The sequence below is a fragment of the Nerophis lumbriciformis genome, linkage group LG27 (genome assembly GCF_033978685.3).
Source record: "Nerophis lumbriciformis linkage group LG27, RoL_Nlum_v2.1, whole genome shotgun sequence".
Classification (NCBI taxonomy): Eukaryota; Metazoa; Chordata; class Actinopteri; order Syngnathiformes; family Syngnathidae; genus Nerophis; species Nerophis lumbriciformis.
Window position 1 is genome coordinate 1,431,958 of NC_084574.2, and position 20,543 is coordinate 1,452,500.

At 41.4% G+C, this 20,543-nt stretch overlaps 1 protein-coding gene across 3 annotated transcripts in view; it reads left to right on the forward strand.

Annotated features, from left to right (window-relative positions):
• Positions 1–20,543, forward strand: part of LOC133570247 (caskin-1) — a 141,775-nt gene that overhangs the window by 35,413 nt on the left and 85,819 nt on the right. For all 3 annotated transcript variants that reach the window (XM_072916339.1, XM_072916340.1, XM_072916341.1), the window contains exon 3: positions 6,909–7,006. In XM_072916339.1, the coding sequence (XP_072772440.1) occupies positions 6,909–7,006 (98 nt within the window). The remainder of the gene's footprint in view (positions 1–6,908; positions 7,007–20,543) is intronic.

Sequence of the window (20,543 nt, forward strand, 5' to 3'; positions counted from 1 at the left end):
TGCTTCCCGTAACTTCCTATCGAGCCATTCCGAATGCCATGTGCGAGGCTATTTATAGCACCGCTGCCAAGCCCGAGGCACCAGTTGCCATTGTTTCCAAACGAGCGAACGATCATGGAATCAGCCGGAGAAAAATCGCAAACGAGTCTTAAACCGAAAAGAAAACTGCAGTCATTCCGTGAAGAATATTCAAAAGCCTATCCGGGAATAATTATCCGTTCCAAAAAGGGTGAAAACTACGCGAATTGCACCTTGTGCAGACAAGATTTTTTCGATCGGACACGGAGGAATTAGCGATGTAAAAGACCACGTTGGGACAAAAAAACACAAGTCTAATGCCGTTGCTAGCGATACAAGTGGAAAACTTTCAACGTTTTTCGTCGCCCAAACAGATTCTTTGGTGCACCATGGACAATAGCAAAGCTGTGTCACAATGATTGACTGTGATGTGACCATGGAAGATGTGATGTGCTGCATTTACAACTGTCTTGATTGCTAAAATTCATTTTCATTCATTCTTCTTCAATTCTTTTGAAAGGCTTACAGAAAACTGCAATTGAATTGTAGTTCCATGCTAATGATGCTATTGAATTACATTTTAATGAAGTAAACTTATCATAAAGTTACCATATCATTTTTGCAGTATGATCAATCTGATAGAATACATTTGGATTTTAGCCACAAAAAGGTAATGACACCAATGTTATCTATTGGAATTGTTTAGTACTGTTATACTGTTAAAAGTGTTTATACTATTTATGCTTTCAAGTCCAAGTTGAAGAAATCTTGTTAAATGTTGACAGCATAACTACCAAAATACAGAAGTATGTCCTTAATATTTTTGCAGTGCTATTTCTGTTGAAAAGTTCAAATGATTACATTAGAGATGTGATGTGCCACTTTTCAAGTGTCTGATGGCTTCAATTAATTCTCATTAATTTTTCATATTTTGAATTCTTTTGAAAGGCTTACAAAAAAACTACATTTGAATTGTAATTCCATGCTATTGACAGGACTATTAATTTTAATGAAGTTAGCTTACCATGTTTACAGTATGATAATTGTGATAGAAATGTGAATTTTAGGCACAGAATATTTTGTACAATTGAACAAGGCAGTAGATTATACAAGCTTGGACAGAAAGTTAATAATGACACCAATTTCTTTTTTAATGGAATTGTTTAGTACTGTTTTACCATTTGTTTACTGTAAAAAGTGTTTATACTTTCAATGAACAAATTGAAGTCTTGTGAAAGGTTGACAGGATAACTGGCATTAACTGTCAAAATAATTTCAAACTATTGAAGTTAGCTTACAGAATAAACATGTCAATCAACCCATATGATTTTTGCTGTAATATTTTTGTTTTGAAAAGTCACTGTGACTGATAGAAAAGTGATGGTTTTAGCAACATTTTAACCTGTCTGAATGCAATCAATCATTTTGCGTCGGCCTGAACCCCCCACCAGGACTTTGTCCTGGACCTACCGGGGCCTGCGGCCCCTGGACCCTGGCTACTAGGTTTTTCTGATTTCAAAAGTTGGCAGGTATGTTACACCCTCCGACAACACACCGACGAAAGTGAGAAAATGGCGGATTGCTTCCCGATGTGACGTCACGTTGTAACGTCATCGCTCCGAGAGCGAATAATAGAAAGGCGTTTAATTCGCCAAAATTCACCCATTTAGAGTTCGGAAATCGGTTAAAAAAATATATGGTCTTTTTTCTGCAACATCAAGGTATATATTGACGCTTACATAGGTCTGGTGATAATGTTCCCCTTTAAACTTTTTGGGGAATTTTGCCTATCATTATGAAAGACATGACGACGGATGTATTTTTATTTTTTTTTATGCATTCAAACTCGTAATAAATAAACATAAATAAAAGTCTGCTTACAACGGAGCCAATGGGAAGTCCTTTTTTCCGCTCATAAAACCTTCCATCCATCCATCCATCTTCTTCCGCTTATCCGAGGTCGGGTCGCGGGGGCAGCAGCCTAAGCAGGGAAGCCCAGACTTCCCTCTCCCCAGCCACTTCGTCCAGCTCTTCCTGTGGGACCCCGAGGCGTTCCCAGACCAGCCGGGAGACATAGTCTTCCCAACGTGTCCTGGGTCTTCCCCGCGGCCTCCTACCGGTCGGACGTGCCCTAAACACCTCCCTAGGGAGGCGTTCGGGTGGCATCCTGACCAGATGCCCGAACCACCTCATCTGGCTACTCTCCATGTGGAGGAGCAGCGGCTTTACTTTGAGCTCCCCCCGGATGACAGAGCTTCTCACCCTATCTCTAAGGGAGAGCCCCGCCACTCGGCGGAGGAAACTCATTTGGGCCGCTTGTACCCGTGATCTTGTCCTTTCGGTCATAACCCAAAGCTCATGACCATAGGTGAGGATGGGAACGTAGATCGACCGGTAAATTGAGAGCTTTGCCTTCCGGCTCAGCTCCTTCTTCACCACAACGGATCGATACAGCGTCCGCATTACTGAAGACGCCGCACCGATCCGCCTGTCGATCTCACGATCCACTCTTCCCTCACTCGTGAACAAGACTCCGAGGTACTTGAACTCCTCCACTTGGGGCAGGGTCTCCTCCCCAACCCGGAGATGGCACTCCACCCTTTTCCGGGCGAGAACCATGGACTCGGACTTGGAGGTGCTGATTCTCATCCCAGTCGCTTCACACTCGGCTGCGAACCGATCCAGCGAGAGCTGAAGATCCTGGCCAGATGAAGCCATCAGGACCACATCATGTTTAAAAAGCAGAGACCTAATCCTGCAGCCACCAAACCAGATCCCCTCAACGCCTTGACTGCGCCTGGAAATTCTGTCCATAAAAGTTCAGAACAGAATGGGTGACAAAGGGCAGCCTTGGCGGAGTCCAACCCTCACTGGAAACGTGTCCGACTTACTGCCGGCAATGCGGACCAAGCTCTGACACTGATCATACAGGGAGCGGACTGCCACAATCAGACAGTCCGATACCCCATACTCTCTGAGCACTCCCCACAGGACTTCCCGAGGGACACGGTCGAATGCCTTCTCCAAGTCCACAAAACACATGTAGACTGGTTGGGCAAACTCCCATGCACCCTCAAGGACCCTGCCGAGAGTATAGAGCTGGTCCACAGTTCCACGACCAGCACGAAAACCACACTGTTCCTCCTGAATCCGAGATTCGACTATCCGGCGTAGCCTCCTCTCCAGTACACCTGAATAGACCTTACCGGGAAGGCTGAGGAGTGTGATCCCACGATAGTTAGAACACACCCTCCGGTTCCCCTTCTTAAAGAGAGGAACCACCACCCCGGTCTGCCAATCCAGAGGCACCGCCCCCGATGTCCACTCATAAAACCTAATAACCTGAATATTCATTCAGGAGTGCAGGTGTAGCATGTCCTCCAGTGATAATACTTGTAGGAAATGTATTTTTGTGGCACCACGGAGGCCAGGATTACTGACTTAAAAGCAGCTTTGCACTGTGAAGGAACGTTAGCCGCTAGATTGTTAGCGAGAATGCTGCTTTTCGCTCGTCGCTGCCACATTTGCCAGAACACAGCTAAACAAAAATAGTTCCAAATGCATCCATTTAAATAACTCAGAAAACACAAGGAATTCATTCTTAACTTTCCCCGTTGTCCCCATCGAGGAAATGTCCTTCTGTCTGAAATGAATGCTTCCATCTTCCAGAGAACCCCCCCCAAGCGTTCCTGGACCGCCTGCGTAAAAAACTGATTGAGCACTTCCTGCTGCATCCCTTTTCAATAATGCATACTCACTCACACACCTTCAGGCCTTTTCATCAGTCAAAAGAGACAAAATCACTTTTTGCCTGGATGGACTACTTGCAGCTCACTCCTCCTCTCAACATTCACATGGACTAACCTATTTTCCACACCATGGGGCGCAACTGCCGATGAGAGGGTCTAGTCAGGTCTATTTTCATACAAAAGGCGCCCCGGATTATAAGGATTATTAAAAGTGTCGGCACAGACTACAAAGGGGGACGTGCGCGCACATTTTCAGGATTTATGCAGATCCCAAAAAGTTCCTTGGGTGAATAATGTAAAGTCACTACACCGGTATGTTTTAGTGCTTTCATGGTGAGTTTACTGACGGATATAAGTAAGAACTTTACACTACTACGGAGGATGAATGTCCCATAACAAGAAGATAGAGAAAAGAAAGACGCTTATCGACTACAAAGGCGGATGCGCGCACATTTTCAGGACTTATGCCATACTTGCCAACCTTGAGACCTCCGATTTTGGGAGGTGGGGGGTGGGGGGTGTGGTCGGGGGTGGGGCGGGGGGCGTGGTTAAGATATATATATATAAGAAATACTTGACTTTCAGTGAATTCTAGCTATATATATATATATATATATATATATATATATATATATATATATATATATTTTATTACATATATATATATATATATATATATACATATAGACATGGCACCCCAAACCATCACTGATGGTGGAAACTTTACACTAGACTTCAGGCAACGTGGATCCTGTGCCTCTCCTGTCTTCCTCCAGACTCTGGGACCTCGATTTCCAAAGGAAATGCAAAATTTGCATGGTTGGGTGATGGTTTGGGGTGCCATGTCATCTGCTGGTGTCGGTCCACTCTGTTTCCTGAGATCCAGGGTCAACGCAGCCGTCTACCAGCAAGTTTTAGAGCACTTCATGCTTCCTGCTGCTGACCTGCTCTATGGAGATGGAGATTTCAAGTTCCAACAGGACTTGGCGCCTGCACACAGCGCAAAATCTACCCGTGCCTGGTTTACGGACCATGGTATTTCTGTTCTAAATTGGCCCGCCAACTCCCCTGACCTTAGCCCCATAGAAAATCTGTGGGGTATTGTGAAAAGGAAGATGCAGAATGCCAGACCCAAAAACGCAGAAGAGTTGAAGGCCACTATCAGAGCAACCTGGGCTCTCATAACACCTGAGCAGTGCCAGAAACTCATCGACTCCATGCCACGCCGCATTAACGCAGTAATTGAGGCAAAAGGAGCTCCAACCAAGTATTGAGTATTGTACATGCTCATATTTTTTATTTTCATACTTTTCAGTTGGCCAACATTTCTAAAAATCCCTTTTTTGTATTAGCCTTAAGTAATATTCTAATTTTGTGACACACGGAATTTGGGATTTTCATTTGTTGCCACTTCAAATCATCAAAATTAAATGAAATAAACATTTGAATGCATCAGTCTGTGTGCAATGAATAAATATAATGTACAAGTTACACCTTTTGAATGCAATTACTGAAATAAATCAAGTTTTTCAAAATATTCTAATTTACTGGCTTTTACCTGTATATGTATATATATATATATATATTAGGGTTGTCTCAATACCAATATTTTGGTAGCGGTACCAAAATGTATTTTGATACTTTTCTAAATAAAGGGGACCACAAAAACTGTGGTGTATTTGAGCAAAAAATGTTAGGGTACATGAAACATGTTTATTATTGTTATTTAGTCCTTAAATAAAATAGTGAACATACTAGACAACTTGTCTTTTTGTAGTAAGTAAACAAACAAAGACTCTTAATTAGTCTGCTGACGTATGCAGTAACATATTGTGTCATTTATACACCTATTATTTTGTTAACATTATGAGGGACAAACTGTAAAAAATGTATTATTAATCTACTTGTTCATTTACTGTTAATATCTGCTTATTTTCTGTTTGAACATGTTCTATCTACACTTCTTTTAAAATGTAATAATCACTTATTCTTCTCTTCTTTGATACTTTACATTAGTTTTGGATGATACCACACATTTAGGTATGGATGTGATACCAGGTGGTTACAGGATCATACATTGGTCATATTCAAAGTCCTCATGTGTCCAGGGACGTATTTACTGACTTTTATAAACATACTATACATTTTTTTTTTTAAAAGGAAAAAGATTTGTGACGAAAAAAATATCGATGTAATCATAGTAGTATCGACTAGATACACTGCTGTACTTGGTATCATTACAGTGGATGTCAGGTGTAGATCCACTGTAATGATACCAAGTACAGCAGTGGATATGCGTTACATTGTGACGCTGGTGAGCTATTGTATCCTACGGTGTGTAGCTATTCCTCATCCTCCAGTGATAATGATACTTGTAAGAAACTGCCGATTGACGTTAGCTGCTAGCTTGCTAGCCATGTCTTAAAGCATCTCTTCCTGAGGGTGTTTCAGTGTTATAACTTCACCTTTATCTTTACTTTTTACATCAAAATGCTGCTTGTAAGTACTCCGTGTGTGTGTGTGTGCCTTGTTGACATGCTGCCACGTTGTATCAAACACATTATTAACTGTATTGTATGTAAAAGTAATCAGATTACTGGTCTCTAGAAAAGGAGGTTTTTCCTAACTCTGGTGGATCATAACTCAGTGGGCATTTATTGGAGTATGACAAGTCTTCCCTAAAATGTCCAACAAATCTTTATTTGCAGACTCGTTATGTGCGGACATGTTTGTCATCGTGATTAGCAAACACGCTGATTGGAAGCAGATCATTTCATGACTGATGATTGGTGGACTTGGCTTCCGGGCTCAGCCTTTATATTCACCGGGGATCCATTAGACACACACACACACACACACACACACACACACACACACACACACACACACACACACACACACTAGCGTGCTGTAGGGCAGTGCGATTGCTTATTAATGGAAGTAGGTCATTTGCCCTCCCCCCTACCCCCTCCTGTCTCTCACACTGATGTTCTACCAAAAAGATGATTTCAGCAAAGTGATGCTTCTTTTACACACTGTGTGTGTGTGTGTGTGTGTGTGTGTGTGTGTGTGTGTGTGTGTGTGTGTGTGTGTGTGTGTGTGTGTGTGTGTGTGTGTGTGTGTGTGTGTGTGTGTGTGTAGGTTGTCACCTCTGCATCATGCTGCTCTGAGTGGCAACAAGGATCTGATCTCTCTGCTGCTGGAGGCTCAAGCAGCTGTGGACATTAAAGACAATAAAGGTAAACAAACACACACAACAATTACACTGTTGAGTACGGGGGTCCCCAAACTTTTTCACCCGGGGGCCACATTGGGTTCAAAGAATTTGGCCAGGGGCCAGGCTATCTATTTGTGTGCGTGTGTGTGCGCGTGTGTGTGTGTGTGTGTGTGTGTGTGTGTGTGTGTGTGTGTGTGTGTGTGTGTGTGTTCTTATATTTTCCACCCTTCTTGAGACATGAAGGAAAAGTATCTTCCATATGAGGAGGTGTGAACAAGTGATGACATAAGTCATGGTCCCAATAGTGTCGCTTTTAAAAGGTCAACATATGAAATAACAAGTGTGTTTAAGATATTGAAATAAGCCCACTTTGGCTAAAATTAATTTAAAAAAAATAAATACATATGAATATAAAGACATACTGTAATAACTTGAAGTAAATAATGAAGATTAAAAAACAATTACAAAGAAACAATTACAAATTAACTAAAAGCAGTCTTTTTGTCACAATGTGTCGACTTTTTTCTTATAAAATTGGGAACAATTTCTCATATTCTTTCTGTTTCTGTAATATTGCAATATTTTCTCGTAAAATTATGACTTTTTTATGTAAAATTATGACTTTTTAATGCAAAATGGTGACATTTGTGGTATAAAATTCGGACTTTTATCACAATATTGCCCATTTTTTTGCTGTTCTTGTAGAACTGACATTTTTTGAGTAAAATTCCGATTATTGTTATAATATTGCCGACATTTTAAAGTTTTCTTTTAAAATTGTGACTTTTGTCGAGTAAAATGACGACTCTTCATAAAATTGCCAAAATGTTAAGCTTTTCTTGTAAAATTGCGACTGTTGAGTACAATTCCAACTTTTATCATAATATTACACGGATGTTCAGTTTTTCTTGTAAAACTTTGACTTGCGTTGAGTAAAATGACGACTTTTATTATAATACTGCCAAAATTCTAAGTTTTTCTTGTGAAATTGTGACCTTTTTCTTGTGAAATTCCAACTTATTTTTGACAACAAGCTCTTTTTATATTTGCATAGTATGTATATATTATTAATGTTGTAAATACACTTCTTTATATATCTAGAAAGGGTGATCCTAAAGAGGTAGGCTTTTTTCTCAGGTCTCAAGAAGGTAACAATTACAAGAGTGTGTGTGTGTGTGTGTGTGTGTGTGTGTGTGCATGTGTGTGTGTGTGTGTGTGTGTGTGTGTGTGTGTGTGTGTGTGTGTGTGTGTGTGTGTGTGTGTGTATATATACACACACATGTACTTAACAAAAAAAGGTGAAATAACTGAAAACAGGTTTTATATTCTAGTTTCTTCAAAATAGCCACTCTTTGCTCTGATTACTGCTTTGCACACTCTGGGCATTCTCTCCATGAGCTTCAAGAGGTAGTCACCTGAAATGGTTTTCACTTCACAGGTGTGCCTTATCAGGTTTGATTAGTGGAATTTATTGCTTTATCAATGGTGTTGGGTCCATCAGTTGTGTCGGGAATGAGGTGTGTCCAATATATACCGTAATTTTCGGAGTATAAGTCGCACCGGAGTATAAGTCGCACCTGCCGAAAATGCGTAATAAAAAAGGAAAAAAACATATATAAGTCGCACTGGAGCCCAGCCAAACTATGAAAAAAACTGCGACTTATAGTCCGAAAAATACGGTATATATATATATATATATATATATATATATATATATATATATATATATATATATATATATATATATATATATATAAATAATTTTGTAGGTATTCAGCCCAGTCATATTTTAATACTTGATCATTCTTGCCAACCTTGAGACCTCCGATTCCGGGAGGTGGGGGGTGGGGGGCGTGGTTAATATATATATATATATATATATATATATATATATATATATATATATATATAAGAAATACTTGACTTTCAGTGAATTCTAGCTATATATATATATACCGGTATGTATATATATATATATATATATATATATATATATATATAAGAAATACTTGACTTTCAGTGAATTCTAGCTATATATATATATATATATATATATATATATATATATATATATATATATATATATATATATATATATATATATATAAATAAAAGAAATACTTGAATTTCAGTGTTCATTTATTTACACATATACACACATATAACACTCATCTACTCATTGTTGAGTTAAGGGTTGAATTGTCCATCCTTGTTCTATTCTCTGTCACTATTTCAGAACACACACATTAAACAAATATACATTATAAAATCAATAAGAAAACGGGAGCTCTAATTTGGGAGTCTGAATTAGGATCAGAAGTTCCTATATAAACATTGTGTACTCACGTTGCCATTTTGTATTGATTACTGCAGCTGTGCACTGGATTCATTCACAAATACAAACTACAACTCACAAACACTTCAGAGTTAGGCTCCACCATCAGAATGTGTACTTAAACTTATAAAGATCACATGGATATTATTCAGTGAGTTGATTCACCAAAACTAACCTGTTATAGAGGAGGAAAAAGCACACAGGACGTTTCAATTGCTCACAGACTGGTCGCGCTCATCAGAATGACAAGACACTTCCGATCTGCAGGTGATAGCATTCAATTGGGAAGAAACGCCCTGCTGCCCCCTACTGACCAATGTGAATGCTGATAAATGTGTAATGACAGCTCCAAAAACGAATTCAAACCACAAAATAAAATAAATAAATCAACACAAAAATGTGACACATTATGGGTGGGTCACATATGCATGTACAGTAGATGGCAGTATTGTCCTGTTTAAAAGTGTCACAACATTGCTGTTTACGGCAGACGAACTGCTTTACGGTAGATGAAAACTTGACTGCTGTTGTTGTGTGTTGTTGCCGCGCTGGGAGGACGTTAATGAAACTGCCTAACAATAAACCCACATAAGAAACCAAGAACTCGCCCTCCATCATTAGCTGTTTATATTGTGGGAAAGCGGACGTGTGAACAGGCTGTCAACACGTCACTCAGGTCCGCATGGAGCTGGAGGGGGCGTGGCCTCCAGCTCCGCCTGAATTTCGGGAGAAAATTTGTCCCGGGAGGTTTTCGGGAGAGGCGCTGAATTTCGGGAGTCTCCCGGAAAATCCGGGAGGGTTGGCAAGTATGTACTTGATGCATGTTGCAGTTAGCATTTTAGCATGCTAACACTAACATGGTAGCTTTATTAGCTAATTTAATAGGTATACACATCAATGTCATACAAACCCCGTTTCCATATGAGTTGGGAAATTCAGTTAGATGTAAATATAAACGGAATACAATGATTTGCAAATCCTTTTCAAGCCATATTCAGTTGAATATGCTACAAAGACAACATATTTGATGTTCAAACTGATAAACATTTTTTTTTTTTTTTGGCAAATAATCGTTAACTTTAGAATTTGATGCCAGCAACACGTGACAAAGAAGTTGGGAAAGGTGGCAATAAATACTGATAAAGTTGAGGAATGCTCATCAAACACTTATTTGGAACATCCCACAGGTGTGCAGGCTAATTGGGAACAGGTGGGTGCCATGATTGGGTGTAAAAACAGCTTCCCAAAAAAATGCTCAGTCCTTCACAAGAAAGGATTGGGCGAGATACACCCCTTTGTCCACAACTGCGTGAGCAAATTGTTGAACAGTTTAAGAACAACGTTTCTCAAAGTGCAATTGCAAGGAATTTAGGGATTTCAACATCTACGGTCCATAATATCATCAAAAGGTTCAGAGAATCTGGAGAAATCACTCCACGTAAGCAGCTAACACCGTGAGCTTCGATCCCTCAGACGGCACTGTATCAAAAACCGACATCAATCTCTAAAGGATATCACCACATGGGCTCAGGAACACTTCAGAAAACCACTGTCACTAAATACAGTTGGTCGCTACATCTGTAAGTGCAAGTTAAAGCTCTACTATGCAAAGCGAAAGCCATTTATCAACAACACCCAGAAACGCCGCCGGCTTCTCTGGGCCCGAGATCATCTAAGATGGACTCATGCAAAGTGGAAAAGTGTTCTGTGGTCTGACGAGTCCACATTTCAAATTGTTTTTGGAAATATTCGACATCGTGTCATCCGGACCAAAGGGGAAGCGAACCATCCAGACTGTTATCAACGCAAAGTTCAAAAGCAAGCATGTGTGATGGTATGGGGGTGCATTAGTGCCCAAGACATGGGTAACTTACACATCTGTGAAGGCACCATTAATGCTGAAAGGTACATACAGGTTTTGGAACAACATATGCTGCCATCTAAACGCCGTCTTTTTCATGGACGCCCCTGCTTATTTCAGCAAGACAATGCCAAGCCACATTCAGCACGTGTTACAACAGCGTGGCTTCGTAAAAAAAAAAGAGTGCGGGTACTTTCCTGGCCCATCTGCAGTCCAGACCTGTCTCCCATCGAAAATGTGTGGCGCATTATGAAGCGTAAAATACGACAGCGGAGACCCCGGACTGTTGAACGACTGAAGCTCTACATAAAACAAGAATGGGAAAGAATTCCACTTTCAAAGCTTCAACAATTAGTTTCCTCAGTTCCCAATCGTTTATTGAGTGTTGTTAAAAGAAAAGGTGATGTAACACAGTGGTGAACATGCCCTTTCCCAACTACTTTGTCACGTGTTGCAGCCATGAAATTCTAAGTTAATTATTATTTGCAAAAAATAAAATAAAGTTTATGAGTTTGAACATCAAATATGTTGTCTTTGTAGCATATTCAACTGAATATGGCTTGAAAAGGATTTGCAAATCATTGTATTCCGTTTATATTTACATCTAACACAATTTCCCAACTCATATGGAAACGGGGTTTGTATATTTTGGTATTTCACTAATGCTAACAGTAAGCATGTTATTGTTAGCCTGTTAGCACAACCGTTACCATTTTCATATTAACATGCTAGCTTTTTTGCAACTTTTGCGGGTGTACCCTCAGCGTCAAATATTTTGTTACTTGACAAAAAATACGTGTTAGCACGCTAGCATTTTTTTTTTAGCTAATTTTGTAGGTATTCTGCTCAGTCATATTTTGATACCAGATGCATGTTGCAGTTAGCATTTTAACATGCTAACATTAACATGGTAGCTTTGTTAGCCAATTTAACAGGTATACACATCATATATTTTGGTATTTCACTAATGCTAACAATAAGCATGTTATTGTTAGCCTGTTAGCACAACCGTTACCATTTTCATATTAACATGCTAGCTTTTTTGCAACTTTTGCGGGTGTACACTTCAGCGTCAAATATTTTGTTACTTGACAAAAAATGTGTTAGCACGCTAGCATTTTTTTAAGCTAATTTTGTAGGTGTTCAGCTCAGTCATATTTTGATACCAGATGCATGTTGCAGTTAGCATTTTAGCATGCTAACATTAACATGGTAGCTTTGTTAGCCAATTTAACAGGTATACACATAATACATTTTTGTATTTCACTAATGCTAACAATAAGCATGTTATTGTTAGCCTGTTAGCACAATCGTTACCATTTTCATATTAACATGCTAGCTTTTTTGCAACTTTTGCGGGTGTACACCTCAGCGTCAAATATTTTGTTATTTGACAAAAAATACGTGTTAGCATGCTAGCATTTTTTTTTTAGCTAATTTTGTAGGTATTCTGCTCAGTCATATTTTGATACTTGATGCATGTTGCAGTTAGCATTTTAACATGCTAACATTAACATGGTAGCTTTGTTAGCCAATTTAACAGGTATACACATCATATATTTTTGTATTTCACTAATGCTAACAGTAAGCATGTTATTGTTAGCCTGTTAGCACAACCGTTACGATTTTCATATTAACATGCTAGCTTTTTTGCAACTTTTCCGGGTGTACACCTCAGCGTCAAATATTTTGTTACTTGACAAAAAATACGTGTTAGCACGCTAGCATTTTTTTTTAGCTAATTTTGTAGGTATTCAGCTCAGTCATATTTTGATACCAGATGCATGTTGCAGTTAGCATTTTAGCATGCTAACATTAACATGATAGCTTTGTTCGCTAATTTAACAGGTATACACATCATATATTTTGGTATTTCACTAATGCTAACAGTAAGCATGTTATTGTTAGCCTGTTAGCACAACCGTTACCATTTTCATATTAACATGCTAGCTTTTTTTCCATTTTTTGCAGGTGTACACCTCAGCGTCAAATATTTTGTTACTTGACAAAAAATAAGTGTTAGCACGCTAGCATTTTTTTTAGCTAATTTTGTAGGTATTCAGCTCAGTCATATTTTGATACCAGATGCATGTTGCAGTTAGCATTTTAGCATGCTAACATTAACATGGTAGCTTTGTTAGCCAATTTAACAGGTATACACATCATATATTTTGGTATTTGGTATCACTATGGACTGGACTCTTACTATTATGTTAGATCCACTATGGACTGGACTCTCACACTATTATGTTAGATCCACTATGGACTGGACTCTCACTATTATGTTAGATCCACTATGGACTGGAATGCTAACATGCAAACAATCGCAGGCTATAGTTAGCATGTGTAAAATACCAAAACATCACCTTTACAGTTACACAACTCAGCCAGCCCGAAAAGGAGTAGGAAGAATTAAGAGTTTATTCCATCCGAGTCTTTTTTCGTTTGCAAAAAGGTGTGTCGCCGTTTTCTTGCGGCGAGGACACTGAGCTGGGTGAGGACGAGAGATAATATTTGTGTAAAAGTGACAGATTTGTGTGCACAGCAAACAGAGAACAGAAGCCTGCCCCTCACTCCCCCTCCTCCTCCCCCTCCAATATCGCCATCCCAGCCTGGCAGAGCATGGAAGAAAGAACTCTCAGGGCAGATGGGAGATGCTAATCCTCCAGGATGGCGGACTCGGTCCCTCCAAGTCCGCCATGCCAACTAGGGGGGGGGCCCAAGCTTTTTCCACTGAGGGCCACAGACTGATGTGGGGACCATTTTGGTACTTTTCACTTTCAAAACCAGCACAATACATCGTTTTTTCCCCCTAAAGAACTAGACCAGGGGTCGGCGAGCCGCATGCGGCTCTTTGATCACTCTGATGCGGCTCAGCAGCTCACTTGCTGAATCCCCCAATTTTCCCGTGAGACTTCCGGATTTCAGTGCCTCTCGCAGAAAACTCCCGGGATCAAAATTCACCGATTTTCAGATATAGTAAGGGCGTGCTATGATGGTACAACATTCGGCGCCCTGTACAATCTGTATTAACAGCGTGCCAGCCCAACACTTGTTATACAATATACATCTTCTGCTTGCACACGTACGTGACAGCAAGGCATACTTGGTCAACAGCCACACAGGTTACACTGACGGTGACCATATAAAAAAACTATAACACTCTTACTAATAATGCGCCACACTGTGAACCCACACCAAACAAGAATGACAAACACATTTCGGGAGAACATCTGTACCGTAACACAACATAAACACCATCCATCCATCCATCCATCTTCTTCCGCTTATCCGAGGTCGGGTCGCGGGGGCAGCAGCCTAAGCAGGGAAGCCCAGACTTCCCTCTCCCCAGCCACTTCGTCCAGCTCCTCCCGGGGGATCCCGAGGCGTTCCCAGGCCAGCCGGGAGACATAGTCTTCCCAACGTGTCCTGGGTCTTCCCCGTGGCCTCCTACCGGTCGGACGTGCCCGAAACACCTTCCTAGGGAGGCGTTCGGGTGGCATCCTGACCAGATGCCCGAACCACCTCATCTGGCTCCTCTCCATGTGGAGGAGCAGCGGCTTTACTTTGAGCTCCCCCCGAATGACAGAGCTTCTCACCCTATCTCTAAGGGAGAGCCCCGCCACTCGGCGGAGGAAACTCATTTCGGCCGCTTGTACCCGTGATCTTGTCCTTTCGGTCATAACCCAAAGCTCATGACCATAGGTGAGGATGGGAACGTAGATCGACCGGTAAATTGAGAGCTTTGACTTCCGGCTCAGCTCCTTCTTCACCACAACGGATCGATACAGCGTCCGCATTACTGAAGACGCCGCACCGATCCACCTGTCGATCTCACGATCCACTCTTCCCCCACTCGTGAACAAGACTCCGAGGTACTTGAACTCCTCCACTTGGGGCAAGATCTCCTCCCCAACCCGGAGATGGCACTCCACCCTTTTCCGGGAGAGAACCATGGACTCGGACTTGGAGGTGCTGATTCTCATCCCAGTCGCTTCACACTCAGCTGCGAACCGATCCAGCGAGAGCTGAAGATCCTGGCCAGATGAAGCCATCAGGACCACATCATCTGCAAATAGCAGTGACCTAATCCTGCAGCCACCAAACCAGATCCCCTCAACGCCTTGACTGCGCCTAGAAATTCTGTCCATAAAGGTTATGAACAGAATGGGTGACAAAGGGCAGCCTTGGCGGAGTCCAACCCTCACTGGAAACGTGTCCGACTTACTGCCGGCAATGCGGACCAAGCTCTGACACTGATCATACAGGGAGTGGACTGCCACAATAAGACAGTCCGTTACCCCGTACTCTCTGAGCACTCCCCACAGGACTTCCCGGGGTACACGGTCGAATGCCTTCTCCAAGTCCACAAAGCACATGTAGACTGGTTGGGCAAACTCCCATGCACCCTCAAGGACCCTGCCGAGAGTATAGAGCTGGTCCACAGTTCCACGACCAGGACGAAAACCACACTGTTCCTCCTGAATCCGAGGTTCGACTATCCGGCGTAGCCTCCTCTCCAGTACACCTGAATAGACCTTACCGGGAAGGCTGAGGAGTGTGATCCCACGATAGTTGGAACACACCCTCCGGTTCCCCTTCTTAAAGAGAGGAACCACCACCCCGGTCTGCCAATCCAGAGGTACCGCCCCCGATGTCCACGCGATGTTGCAGAGTCTTGGTTGACAAGACTCTGCAACAACATAAACACAACAGGACAAACACCCAGAATCCCATGCAGCCCTAACTCTTCCGGGATAAATTATACACCCCCGCTACCAAACCCCGCCCACCTCAACCGACGCACAGAGGGGGGGTTGATGTGTGAGGGAGCAGGGTTGGGGTGGGGGCGGGGTTTGGTGGTAGCAGGGGTGTATAATGTAGCCCGGAAGAGTCAGGGCTGCATGGGATTCTGGGTGTTTGTTCTGTTGTGTTTATGTTGTGTTAAGGTGCAGATGTTCTCCCGAAATGGGTTTGTCATTCTTGTTTGGTTTTGGTTCAAAGTGTGGCGCATTATTAGTAAGAGTGTTAAAGTTGTTTTATATGGTCACCGTCAGTGTAACCTGTGTGGCTGTTGACCAAGTATGCCTTGCTGTCACGTACGTGTGCAAGCAGAAGATGTATATTGTATAACAAGTGTTGGGCTGGCACGCCACTTTGAACCAAAACCAAACAAGAATGACAAACCCATTTCGGGAGAACATCTGCACCATAACACAACATAAACACAACAGAACAAACACCCAGAATCCCATGCAGCCCTGACTCTTCCGGGCTACATTATACACCCCTGCTACCACCAAACCCCGCCCCCACCCCAACCCTGCTCCCTCACACATCAACCCCCCTCTGTGCGTCGGTTGAGGTGGGCGGGGTTTGGTAGCGGGGGTGTATAATGTATCCCGGAAGAGTTAGGGCTGCATGGGATTCTGGGTATTTGTCCTGTTGTGTTTATGTTGTGTTACCGTGCAGATGTTCTCCCGAAATGTGTTTGTCATTCTTGTTTGGTGTGGGTTCACAGTGTGGCGCATTATTAGTAAGAGTGTTAAAGTTTTTTTTTATACCGCCACCGTCAGTGTAACCTGTGTGGTTGTTGTCACCCATGTGAGCAAGCGGTAGCTCCATACAACATGTGGCCGGGCGGGTACGCTGGTAGTAGTGGACGCTATATGCTGTACTATCACGGCACGCATGACGCTGACAAGCGCTATTCATATAAAACTCGCGTGCCGCACCAGCTTAAAAATTCCACATAAAGGTGTGGGCAGCGTGGCTAAGACCCCTGGTTTATACATGGCACAAAGCAAAGAAAAAACTTTGTATACAGTGTTATTTCATTTAAAATTTCAAAGGTTTTTGCGGCTCCCATTGTTTTCTATAATTTGCGAAACTGGTCAAAATGGCTCTTTGACTGGTAAAGGTTGCCGACCCCTGAACTAGACAATGCAAACCAAACTGAAAAATGCGAACAGATAGCATCAAGAGACAAAAATATGAGTAAATTGAGCTAAAAAAAACAAAAAACTAGCATGCTAACAGTAGCATGCTTACAGTTAGCATTAGTGAAATACCAAAATATATGACATTGATGTGTATACCTGTTAAATTAGCTAACAAAGCTATCATGTTAATGTTAGCATGCTAAACTGCAACATGCATCAGGTATCAAAATATGACTGAGCTGAACACCTACAAAATGAGCTAAAAAAAAATGCTACCGTGCTAACGCGTATTATTTGTCTAGTAACAAAATATTTGAAGCTGAGGTGTACACCCACAAAAGTTGCGGGTGTACAATATTAGAATGCTAACGGTTGTGCTAACATGCTAACAATAGCGCGCTTACAGTTAGCGTGAGTAAAATACCAAAATATATGCTACACTAAAAAGGCTAGCATGCTCATGTTAACTGCAACATGTGTCAAGTAGCAAAATATATTACTGTAAAGTGTGTACCTAAAACATTGAATTCAAAGGCTAGCATGCTAACATTAGCATGCTTAGAAGTTAGCCACTACGGCTACAAATGGCCCTCGGGTAGGGTGACCAGGTGTCCGGATTTAGGCCGGACAGTCCGGATTTTTTATGCCCTGTCCGGCGTCCGGCGCAGCATCAAGCCGGACATGTATTTGTCCTCCTTTTTGAGGCACTAGGCTTGAAGAGCGGAGTTTTTTCATCTTTGCTGGGCTGCAGCGCGATAGCCAATCAAAGACCGTAAAAAATGCCCCCAACGCAGTAACGTATCAAATGATTGGCTAAGAGCGGTGTCGGATACAAATCTGCTTATCATTGGTTAAAAAAGTAAACAAGGGTTCATGTGCTTCTGACATCATGCCAAAACGCAAGACCTCGTGTAATTCTGAATGGACAAAAGAGCACGAATTTATAACGAAAAGCAGTCGAGACTCATTCCATGGCTTCTGCACAATTTGTCGAGGTGATGTCGACGTAAGTAGTCAGGGGAAAGCTGCAATTGAACGGCATGCGGGTACGGATAAACATAAAAGTAATAAACGTGCGGCACCTCTTCAATGAGGACATTTTTTCGTGAAGTTTCGTCGCCCCTGGAGCTGTGCAAGGTGTACCATGTTGTAAAGCAGTGGTTCTCAAATGGTACCCTGGGGGTATGTAATGTAATGTAAGTTCATAAACTGAACATCAAATCAAGTCGGCTATTCCATTCATTACCATAAAGCCAGAGTTTCCCCCATGCCATGATGGTTTGACCCTCACTAAAATGTCTGTCAAAAAGAACTGTGAAAAGAAATGCAACAATGCAATATTCAGTGTTGACAGCTACATTCTTTGTAGACATGTTCCATAAATATTGATGTTAAAGATTTCTTTTTTAGTGAAGAAATGTTTAGAATTAAGTTCCTAAATCCAGATGGATCTCTATTACAATCCCCAAAGAGGGCACTTTAAGTTGATGATTACTTCTATGTGTAGAAATCTTTATTTATAATTGAATCACTTGTTTATTTTTCAACAAGTTTTTAGTTATTTTATATATTTTTTTCCAAATAGTTCAAGAAAGACCACTACAAATGAGCAATATTTTGCACTGTTATACAATTTAATAAATCAGAAACTGATGACATAGTGCTATATTTTACTTCTTTATCTCTTTTTTTCAACCAAAAATGCTTTGCTCTGATTAGAGGGTACTTGAATTAAAAAAATGTTCACAGGGGGTACATCACTGAAAAAAGGGTTGAGAACCACTGCTGTAAAGCATCACCAGTCCTACAGAAGTTTAGACTGCGGCATGAAAGTGGACCGGGAGATTTTCAGTGACTATCCCACAGCTAAAGGGATGGCCTGTGGCCGAACAAAAGCCAAGGCATTGTGCGAGAACGTCATCGCTCACTATTCGGTACAAGAACATACCGACTACATAAAAGAAAACAACCTACCCTTTTCCGTGGCAACCGACGCCTCAAATAAAGGAACAAACAAGTGTTTTCCCATTGTGGTAAGGTATTTTCACTTTGATGAAGGCATCCAACATGTCCTGTTGGATTTTTATAGTGACAGCAATGAAACGTCAGAAGCCATAACAAACCAGCTGCTGGCAAAACTTGAGATGTCTGGCTTAGAGGTGAAAAACATGTCTGCATATGCAGCAGACAATGCCAGTGTCAATTGTGGCAAACATAACAGTGTGTATCAGAAGTTGAAACTGAGCCAAAAAGATGTGCTCCCTGCAAACTGTTTGGCCCATATTCTGCATAACGCAACCAGATATGCAGCAAGCAGACTTGATGTTGATGTGGAAAATTTTTTGTGGCATTTTTTTAAAATTATATATGTTAACTACATTTAAGTCCACACATGTTATGCTTTGTGGTACTCTGCACTTGAAAAGATTCATCTCAGTGGTCACTTTTTGAACACCACAATGTATTGAATAAATACAAATACTGTTAACAAACACTTGACTTTAATATTTTTTCCTATTCAGCCACACAAACATCATCTTTAAACCACTCAAAATTGTACTATAAATAAGAGTATACCAGAGTCCTATGTACACCATAGTAATTTATTGATATGGCGCATAGTGTCCTCCTTTTTGGTGTTATGGAAATGGTCACCCTACCCTCGGGGGCCACACTTTGGACAGACTATGCAAGCTGAAGTTGACCATAGTGGCGCTTGCAAGGAAAACATCAATAATTCCGTCATGGCTTGTAGTAATAGTGCACATGTTGATGTTTTATTTCTAGAAGCAGCCTCCATGTCTGCTCAGTAGCAGCCAGCAGCTAAACGTTACACACAGTGCCAGCAGGAGGCGGCTGGGCATCCCTCCTCGTTCTTGCCTGAGGGGAAAAAAATGGAGGGGAAAAGAGCCAATGGGCTCTGCCAACTGGCTCCTGGGGGCCACCATTGAACATTTGAATTTTAGAAAACGCTGTCTAGTGTCGTGCCCAACGCTGGCAGTAGTGCTGAACATGTGACTTGTATCAGAAGTCAGTTAGCATCAACACTGTCCCACTTTTAAAGGAGACATGCTAACACATTAAATACAGTAGTGTAGTAGAGCCAAGTATTCATTAAGTACCACCATAATGACATCATTAAATACAGTAGTGTAGTAGACCTAAGTATTCATTAAGTACCACCATAATGACAACATTAAATACAGTAGTGTAGTAGACCTAAGTATTCATTAAGTACCACCATAATGACAACATTAAATACAGTAGTGTAGTAGACCTAAGTATTCATTAAGTACCACCATAATGACAACATTAAATACAGTAGTGTAGTAGACCTAAGTATTCAATAAGTACCACCATAATGAAAATATTAAATACAGTAGTGTAGTAGACCTAAGTATTCATTAAGTACCACCATAAT